The sequence below is a fragment of the Artemia sp. Qi Xiang Cuo genome, chromosome 7, assembly GCF_049724085.1.
Source record: "Artemia sp. Qi Xiang Cuo chromosome 7, ASM4972408v1, whole genome shotgun sequence".
Classification (NCBI taxonomy): domain Eukaryota; kingdom Metazoa; phylum Arthropoda; class Branchiopoda; order Anostraca; family Artemiidae; genus Artemia; species Artemia sp. Qi Xiang Cuo.
Window position 1 is genome coordinate 39,055,343 of NC_142800.1, and position 10,277 is coordinate 39,065,619.

Below are 10,277 nucleotides of genomic sequence, written 5' to 3' on the forward strand. Positions count from 1 at the left end.
TTTGTTTGTATGCATTTTTGTCACGTTTTTACGAGTCGGACAAAAAATGGGAGGGGGGGGGCTCGAAACTGGTAACCTGGATACGGCCTTGAGTGAGCATAATTTTTTTATGTCTCATGTTGTGTTTTTTTCTTGTTTTGTGCTTTTTTCTGCTTTTATTTTCTTAAATGCATTAAATATGCCGATGAAATATTTGGTATTATTTGTAGCTCATATTTAAGCAAATAGATTCTTCTAATGTTGCGTTATATCAGCTATTTTTGCCATTATACAGTATGTCCGCTTTTGTTCTAGGCCACTTCTAACGTCCACCATGTTACTGATGCCAGCAATAAAGCTAATCAGCTATTAAAAAGCTAAGGTTTGCAAATGTGTGTGATTTGGTGTGCAGTTGCTTTTTAAATCTGCGGTGGCAGTTATAGAAATATTTATGATTTATGTGAAACCCCATTGTCTCGAAGATTTCTTGTGTGATCCCGCATTGATAGTATAAACACTAGCTATTAAGCTGAAGTTAGAAAAATATTACGTCAAATACATGGAAATTGCTTCACACAATTTTGGTTTCCGAGTCATGGAGAAATCAAGTACTAGCTTTGTTCAAAAAGAAGATTTAAATTTAGTCAACAGCGATTCTCATGATTCCAATTCTCCATTCTGATTCGCCGTCCCGTTACTAAAAAAAACCCTCTTTGAAGGGAAAAAGTCTTAAAGACTCATATGATATATACAGAAATAAAAATAAAAGTATTCGTTCAAATTTACCATTTTAAAATGCTTGTTTTTTTCGCAGCTGGCCTATCAATCCATATAGTAACCATTTCCAAATAATGGTTCTCTCTTTGGATGGATCTCTATAATTTATTTGCTTTTAGATTGCCATATAATAGATATGATAGTATTAGTGGTAACAATTCTGCCATTCATTTAGGGAATATTCTGTGTTTTCTATTTGAAGTCTATTTTTCTTTCTATGACTTCATAGTCTAGGTGCCGAATGCCAGGGTTATTTTTATAGTAACTTGTCGCTTTTTGGCTGCCATTGACACTGGCAGAGCTAATTTCCTTAGACGCAAGGGGAATGTTTGTTTGTCATATCTGCAAGAATTTTCTTCTTCTCTCTTTTCTAGACTGGAGCTCTAATTCACGAAAATGTAGGGGGTGGGGGGTGGGGGTGGTAGTTATTTTTCAAAATTTTGGAGACAATTTTGTTTTGTTTTTGCAATGTGGGCAGGGGAGCAAAAAATAATATAGTGAGTGAAATTCCCCCTCCTCCCAATCCGTGAATCTGACTTAAAAATAGAATATATCTGGATGTACCAATCCAGAATAGTTTGGGCAGTTTTTATTCAAAGATCTTCAAACAATTTTCATTCAAGAGATTATATTTTGTTTTGTCGAGAGCTTTCATTTGAGAACGTGACTTATTTCATTCTGATCCTTGAGGGATCCCTGCTAGGTCTGATTATAAGAATGGGAATGTCTCAATATTGGATTTTCGTCATCATTCTTTTGCTTTGCTTTTTTTTACTAATTTTTTCTTGTATAGATTCCTGCTTTTATTTTTTTAGTGTCTTTTGGTAATATATTTCCTTTCTAAAGATAAATAAAAGTTGTCTCCAAAGATCAAGTTCTCATAAAAAAGGAGTCTAAATCTTTTGCACCAGGATGAAAAAAGGAAAAAACTCGGTCAATTTAAAAAGAAATCACATGAAATTATAATCAGTCAAGCTCAAACCGAATACTCTGAATGAATAATCATATCAAACGTAACACAAACAGAAATTATGATGAATAAGAGTGGGCTCTCTCAAACCACTTAAAGGCCGGAGTGTAATTTGCTTCACTGAAAACGATATAGGTTTCGAAAAGTCTGTTTTCACTTTTCATAGCATCAAAACGAAAGAAAAAAATACTGATCGTTTACTGTGAAGAAGAAAAAATTATTAGATTCGTTTCATTTGTGACTTTCAATTTAGTCATACTATTTTAAAAGGACGCTTTTTTCTGCTATTGCCTAAGTAACCATTTTTGAAAGAATGTTGGAAAATTTTAAGCTGTCTGTTTTGTTTGCTAATGCAGTATTTAGATTTTGTGATTAAGTAAGTGCTTGGTCAATTAGATATTCCATGAATTTGAAAGGAAAAGATTTCGAAGAAAAAAATATTGATGAAAATTTGGATTTATTTTTCGTTGCAATATGGTTATTTATTTTCTTTTTTGTTTCATTTCTAGTTTAATCTATTATGTGAATTTTGTTTCTGCTCGTTTTAGGTTTTAATATTACTTTTTAATTTTCCTTGATAAAATTTGTTTCGGGTATGTTTTTCTTCAGTCGATTTTGATAAGGCTCTAAGTGGACAGATAATTTAACAGCAGATAGGACACTTTGTACCTATTCCAACTTATGAAACAGCTTAAATAATTTATGTCGTTTACAGAGGTTAATCGAATTTTGATTCTCTCATTATATATTCATTTATCGTTGACTAGTAGTGACCCCTATCAGGGAAAGGCCTAAAGAAAAAAACCAGTAACTTATACTCTTTTATATTTATCGAGAAAATTGTTTTTGCTCCCTCCCCCCTCCACATACGCAATTTGAAGTCTGCTTGCCCCCCCCCCCAACAAAGCTCTCCTTCAAGTTCCAATCGATCCTCTAGTCGTGAGATAAACTAAGGTAGAATTACCAAAACTATAACTTTGAAAATACTGTATTACCACGAGAAAGATATCCCCCCTCGCCCTTTTTCTTTTTAATCAAATTTCTTATCTGTTTGCATGCGTAAAAGAATCTAATGCCGATTTTTTTGCTCTACGGCTCCAAATTTTACTCAAGCAGAATACGCGCTCAATACTTTCTACATTTTATCAACGCTTGAAAAGACCAATGCTGAGCACGAAACAGCGAACCTGAAACTGAAATTTGGATTTTCTACCTACCTAGGTAGCCGAGTGTGTTATTCTATTGAGCACATTTGGAGTATTCCATATAAAAACTAAATGGTTGCCATATAACCGGCTTTGTTTAAAGCGAAACAAAAAGGGGGCCGATATAACATACAATATTATAATTTCGTATTTACTACTTTTGCTATAATGCAGTTATTTTATTATAGGCGGCAAGGTTTTTTTCTTTCAAAGAAAAAGAAAAAATAATGTAAAATACTGACTAATGAGATTTAGTAGAATTTATGGACTAATCTCAGTTCCTTACATAATATATTCTTCAGTACCTATTTTAGTTCTTTAAAAACAATACAGGTGCTCCAGTATGCTTCGAAGAATCGAACAAGCAGGATTCATGCCCGGCCGTTCCACAAGCCAACAAATGTTCACTCTGCAGCAAGAGATAGAAAAGGCACGGGACTTTCGGAAGAAGGCGTATATAGGCTTCGTCGACTTCATAGCTGCTTTTGACTCTGGAGATATGGAGTCGCAGTGGCTCATACAAAGAATAACCGGTCTGCCCCAGAAATACTGCTCTCTCTTTAAGAAACTATGAACTAACGTCAAGCTGTTTACAAGTCAACGGGAAACGTAGCCAGCAATTCTGTACTTGTACAGAAGTTTGACAGGGATGTATCGCGGCTCCTGAACTATTTAATTGCGTCATTAACTATGTGATAATGAACCATTACCCAACTGAGCTTCAGCCGGAAGTTCGGAGATAGATTTTTGGGTCATGCTGACTTTGCCGACTACTTGGCACTCTATTGAAGTTAGGCTCAATATCAGCTGGAACAAAATGAAAATCATGTTCATTGATCCACAATTATCTCAACAGCGCCATCCTATAGTCTAAGTGTGCCAAAATCAAGAAGCAATCGTGAAAGATTTCACGTACATCGGCTCCATTCTGTTAAGTGAGGGATCCGTCGAGAATCAACACGCGAATGGCAACTTCCATCCTAGGGAGGCTCAACAGCATTTGGCGCAACCCTCTTGTCAGCCGTCTTACAAAGATGTGGAAATTTAATGCATCTGTAGGCTCAGCCCTGCTACATGGCACAGAGATTTTGCCAACAACCACAATGACTTTGAATAAAAGCTTATTGCAATTCAAAGCAAAGGACTCCGAAAGATGGGGGAACTTTGCTGGCACGATTTTTATCAGCAACGCTAACCTCCTGTCCCGTACGATGCTGATTCCATTCTACCTGCAAATTATGCAATATACACTGAAATGATACGGTCACCTCCGAATGTCAGAAGAAACCCCCTATCGCATGGTCTATGATTTCAACCCCGTCAGCGCGGCGTGGAAACGACCACGGGGCCGTCCAAGAACAAGATGGTCGGATAGTCTACATCATTTTCTATGCAAGGCAAAAATAAGACCTGAAGATGCACCCACGGTAGCTCAAGACTGTGTTTACAGATTTACTGGGGAAGGATGGTGGCTGCTGTCTTGACGCTGGTGCCAAGTCGGCAGGAGAGTTAAGTCAAGATTTGCCTCGATCGTCATTTGCTACTTTTACCAAACGCTTTGTACAAAGAATAGAGCATACTAATTGATAGAATTTCATTCTTTCAGTTTTTAGGGGTGGTGAGTTGACAACCAAACAATTGATATAATGGGTCATAAATAATATCAATTTAAATAATTTCGTATGGAAGGTTTTCCTCAAAAATGCTGAGTGTGTATATATCGCTTCATAAAGAGTGTGTTCCCGGTGGAGTTGCAATTTAATTTGGGTTTACTCCAAATTCAATACGAATTAGCTTCAAACATAGAACGGTTTGTTAACTAATTCCTCTCTTCCTCACACTTTTCTCATTTTCCCTACACAACTTCCACCGTTTTCTATACACAAGGGCTCATATTTCTCATGATCATTTGATTTGTCGTTTATCTCCATTTTTCCCAATTTGAGAATAATTGCACAAAAGTGTATTCACTAAACATGCTGGTTAACCGTATTCAGAAAAATTTAATACAAGAATAATTTTTCGATCGTTCAAGCTGTTAATTCGCTCTCACTTAGATTGAAAAATCTAATTCTTACAAAATGTTACATTTAATTTTCCATTTGAATTTGTATGTTAACCATATGTTATGATCATCGTTTGATCGTTATTTTATGTTAACCGTGTGCTGAAATACGTGTTTTAGTCCTCCTTTTATCTTTTTCAGTGATAATAACTGACATTCGTTGCTTTTAATTCTGTATTGTTTCTGAAGACAAGACAAAGGTGAAAAAATCGCAGTTGCACTTGGGTCTTTCTCTTATTTCTTAAAGACACCTGGAAGCAGCGATTATACTCTTGACAAAATTGCTATAAATTTTCGTCTCTGTCGCAATTTTTTTTCCTCGGAAACAAAAATCGACTTCTGTTTTAATATTGCTATAGCTAAAGCTCTCATTAAAAAAAGACTTTTACGGCCATTATAAAGGAAGTTGTCTTTGGAATGAATTTATTTGTTTTCTGTTGGTTTTGTAGAGCCAAAATGTATCTTTAGATTTAATTTAAGTGTTCAGTTTTTAGTGTAAGAGCATGAATAAAGATCTTAATCTAATTGGGATAAATTTATTGTGATTATCCAGTGAATATACGAGAAGAACCCATTAGTGAAATTCTGTAAAAAATAAAGCAGCTTTAATGTTATAATAAATATCCTACTTAAATATTGGAAGAGGGAGTCTCCTAGCTTTCGTCATATAACTCTTTTTAGACTTTGGTCCTTTCAAGAACAGAGGAAGTCTAAGAAGAAAATGATTGCAATTGAGTACCGTGGGGCTCATTATTCGAGTGTAAAATAGGAAGGAATGGTTTTCCATCTACTAATTTGCTAAATTGAATTCCTCCTTCTGTAGAATTCTTTAGCTGGAAAATTCCATATTGGATATACAGCTTTTAAATTAAATTTTAATTTTTTTTTTGAGAAAATTCATTTTTATTAAAGACCAATATTCACAAAAAAATCGTATCAAACAAACCTACCACGTGAAAATGCATTTGTGAAAAAGAATGATTTGTCTTATCCTAAGCTTAGCTACAGCAATGAATTAGAATGTTTTAGTCTCAATGCCGCGGTAAACAAAGGAAAATTGCCAACTGTTGTGGTAAGTTCCAACAGGAACTGAATTCTCCTCCGCATCAAGTCATATAGCTAGTCATTTCGTGAAAAAAGCACTTCATGTCCTCAAACATCCCTTCACTCCTGTTTCCAGTCAAAGTTAAAAAAATTTCAATTCTTCTCAAAAAACAAAAATTATTAAAAGACTGCTAAGGAATAAATCTTGCTGCTTGATTTCAAGGATGTCTTCAATGGTTCAGGATACAATGTAACAGAAATATTTTGTTTTTATTACCTATCAACATTTTTAGATGACTAAGTGATAAAGGAAAAGACTATTAAACAATGTGTTTTTATTCTCTTGGAAATTATATGTATTATTTATAACCTCTCTTTTCCTACTCTCAAGCAAAATTTCAAACTTGGAAAAGTCGAACTATTTTAACCCTACTGTGGAGGGTTAAATCTACAAAAATGTGGATTTTTTTTTTCAAGCAGAAAAATCATGGATGCATGTTGATTTTTTTTTTTTTTTTTTTTTTTATCAGGGGTGATCTTATTGAACCAACGGTTCTAGAAGATTAGGAGAGGGGTCGTTTGGGCTGAAATAAAAGTTATAGTATCCTTTTTTCGTGATCAAAAGATTGTGCCATTGACTACTCTGAGATAAGTAATCGATTTAATAGTATACAAAAATATATTGAGCTTCCCAGTTGCAGAGGAAGTTTTGCCACACGGTGGCGCATTCCTTCCTGAAAATCACATAGCCTATACAAGATAAATGTTGAATATAGATATTTATCTTAATGATTTAGATAAGTATTGTTAAGTTAATTCATTGGTTGATTTAGTTAAGTTAATTCACTTGTTTTTCATGGAATTTTGTTCAGTAATATATAATCTGGTATTATAAAAGAGTGGTGGTGGGTTATTATGTTGTGGGGGGTGCCAAATGCCTAAAATACAACATTTCAATATCCAAATTGTATAACTCTCCATAAACCCTCAAATAAACACAGAAAGGGATGCGTCTTTGTGCGTGAGGGCGGGGGAATTAAAATTTTTCATCTCCATCCATCTTGGTTAGACCTGGGCATGATTTGAAAGAAGACGAAAAATTAAATAAAGAAATAAAATAAAAATTTTCGGATGAAAGTAAGGGGCAGTATTAAAACTTTAAACAAACAGAAATTATTTCGTATATGAAAGGGACAATCCCCTCCTCAACTCCTCGCTCTTTACGCTAAAGTTCGAATTTTTGTCCCAAATCTTAAAGAACGACTGTTCAAAAACATGAATTTGAAATTGAATTTGAATGAGAATTATTTTTAAATACCTTTAAGACTTCAGAGTAAAGAACAAAGGGTCGAGGAGGAGGCATCCTTCATATATGAAGCAATTTCTGTTTGTTTTAAGTTTTAATGTTGCTCCTTACTTTCATTTGAAAAAAAAACTTGTTTTCTTCTATTTAATATCTAGTAAAAATTGTGGTTGTTGACTACATAAATTATGCGTGGAAGCTATTCCTTTTTCATATTTTGTATGCCGTGAACCTGCTTCTCCTTTAAGAAAACTCCAAGCTAACCCCTTCCCCCCCCCCCCAGAATGAAAAGAGCTTAGATGACTTCTGTAATTTCAGCTACCGGATTCATGTAAAACAGAAGGAAAGAAACAACTCTTCACCTATAAATTTTACAATGTCTTACAAAGCATATGACCCAATTAGAGCCGCGTTTTCAGGCTCAGCGGGTTCGCACACGGGTTTTTCTCGTCTAGTTTCAAGTTTCTAGTCTAGTTTTGTCTAGTTTTAGTGGGTTTGAAGCTTCAACCCCGTGTTTGATACACTAGATGCACTGATGCACAATGCTTAATGCACTAGACAAGAACAACCCATGTTTGAACCCGCTGATCTGCGGACAAACCGTTTTTGAACATGGGTTGGTTGCGTGTAGTGCATGAAGTGTTGTGCAGCAGTGCATCTAGCGTATCCAACACAGGGTTGAAGCTTCAAACCTGCAGAAACTAGACAAAACTAGACGAAAAACTAGAAACTTGAAACTAGACGAGAACAACCCCTGTTCGAACCCGCTGAGCCTGAAAACGCGGCTCAGCTAAGTTTGATGCTCCTATAGCCTTTGGTTATATGTAGTTACATATTGCTGTAACACTTTCAAACATTTCAATGTTCAAGTTTCCTCTTGGCATTTTGAAAGACAAAAAGCATTTAAGCTGCAGCTGCTTTGTTTATTTTCTTTTTACAATAGTCTATTAAGAAATTAGTATGCTTATTAAACCAGTAATTCCCAATTAACATGGTTAATCAATTAGTTGCCCGGCTATATTCTTATTTATTTCTTTAAGAATATAGCTAGATCCCTTAGGAAAAAAAAACGATTTTAAGGAACTAAATATTTCGCTTTAGATTACGGAAAACCAACTTGAATGGAAGCTACGTGATGCCGAATGTTATCTCTTGGGATATTTTTTTTTTTTCCTGTAATGCCGTTTTCTCCAGCGAAATCGGAACCGTCTTCGGCTGTACATCTCGTAGGCATACACGCGGTAAATTTCGCCATGTTAACTGGATTCCGTGAAATGAGTTTACAACTACTCATATTTCTATCTTTACGGATATCAGAGCGTCATAACATGCTTCAAATTATAATTCAGACTTAGATAAACTACACTAAGTAAATATCAAATTGCATTAGCTTGAATATTATAAAATATATTTAACATGACACAATTAAGTGTTAGTTATCTCAACATACATCTTGATACATATCTTTTTTCCAAACCTACTGATAAAAAAAGGGTAAAGTAAAAAAGGCCTTTTGAATACAGCTTTTATTGTGTGATTGTTGGAGAGCTAATTTGTTAAAGATAGAAAAGTATTCAAAGTATATCTTAATTAATTGCAACCTTTGCTGGTAGCCGTGACAGCCCAGGTTCGTCGATGAAATTCAAATAATAGAGTGAGAGGTATAGCAGTGATACCATAGTTACATTTTTCTATTCATCATACTATTTAGTTTGTGAAAACAGGAGGGCCACATGAGAAGAGGCTCCAATCCACCCTGTTCCCTCCCTGTGTCTTACTGTATTTATTTGAGAAGAAGCTAATATCTTGTGTATTTTTCTCACTATACTTCGATACAAGTAAACGTCTAATTAAAGTTCTGCTGAGTACTGCTTTCGTATCATGTTTATTAGAAAGCCCATTTGTTGAGGATAAGAAGTATATGGATTGTGAAAGCTTTCTCCATTATGTCTGCTTTAATTATCTACAAGCCTTTATTTACAGGAAGCTCTATCTACACAGATTTTCGATATAATTAAAATAACTGAAGGAGGATATACTTCATGGCTACGAATATCTAATATATATATATATATATATATATATATATATATATATATATATATATATATATATATATATATATATATATATATATATATATATATATATATATATATATATATATGTATGTATATATATATATATATATATATATATATATATATATATATATATATATATATATATATATATATATATATATATATATATATATATATATATATATATATGTATATATATATATATATATACCTGGGCATGCCTGTTGGAGCAAATCTGAAAGAAACTGTAAACCTGGCAATGAAAAATTATGCTAGAAAGATCCAGGCTGCGTATGCCTCCCGGCTTTTCAAACGTGTCGTATATGAGTAGAGTTCACTGTTCTCAGTTATATTACAGCCTAACATTTCCTCACTCACTTGCCCTTGCTACTGTTTGGTCTTTTTTTAATTTTGATAAGAGAAAGCAAGCTCATCACCTTTATTTTAAATTTGCAAAGTATTTGATAGAACTGCCAACATGGACAAGCAACTCTTTTCTGCAAAGAAAGTATCAATTGGTAAACCCAGGGGTTATTGAGAAACGTGTTCGTGATTTCTCTACTAATGCCAGAAGTCTTCCCATCTTTGGTCGTTTCTGTTTATACCTTGTCCGTAGTTTTCAAAGTATATTTTTATTTCTGTTGTTTCTTTGTTATTTTTGATGATTTTTACTCTGTCTTTTTCGGGGCTCTGCCCAGTTTTTTTTGTGATGGGTTATAAATAAAATGATGATGGTGATGATGATACATATGCATTATTTTACGTTGGAGCGTGCAGGTAATACGTGAAATGTTCAAACAACGCCTAGTCTCCTTTGTACAGCTTTTTGCCCCTCGACGATATATCACAA

At 34.2% G+C, this 10,277-nt stretch overlaps 2 protein-coding genes across 6 annotated transcripts in view; one reads left to right on the forward strand and one right to left on the reverse strand.

Annotated features, from left to right (window-relative positions):
* Window positions 1-10,277, forward strand: part of Snap25 (Synaptosomal-associated protein 25kDa) — a 145,318-nt gene that overhangs the window by 130,922 nt on the left and 4,119 nt on the right. Inside the window, exon 7 of one of the 5 annotated variants that reach the window (XM_089092263.1) lies at window positions 295-361. The exons of the other annotated variants lie outside the window; for them this stretch is intronic. Coding sequence (XP_088948389.1) covers window positions 295-360 — 66 coding nt within the window. The 3' untranslated portion in view covers window position 361. The remainder of the gene's footprint in view (window positions 1-294; window positions 362-10,277) is intronic. 5 annotated transcript variants of the gene reach the window in all.
* LOC148950255 (uncharacterized) overlaps window positions 1-10,277 on the reverse strand; it is a 57,796-nt gene that overhangs the window by 26,720 nt on the left and 20,799 nt on the right. The window lies entirely within an intron of this gene.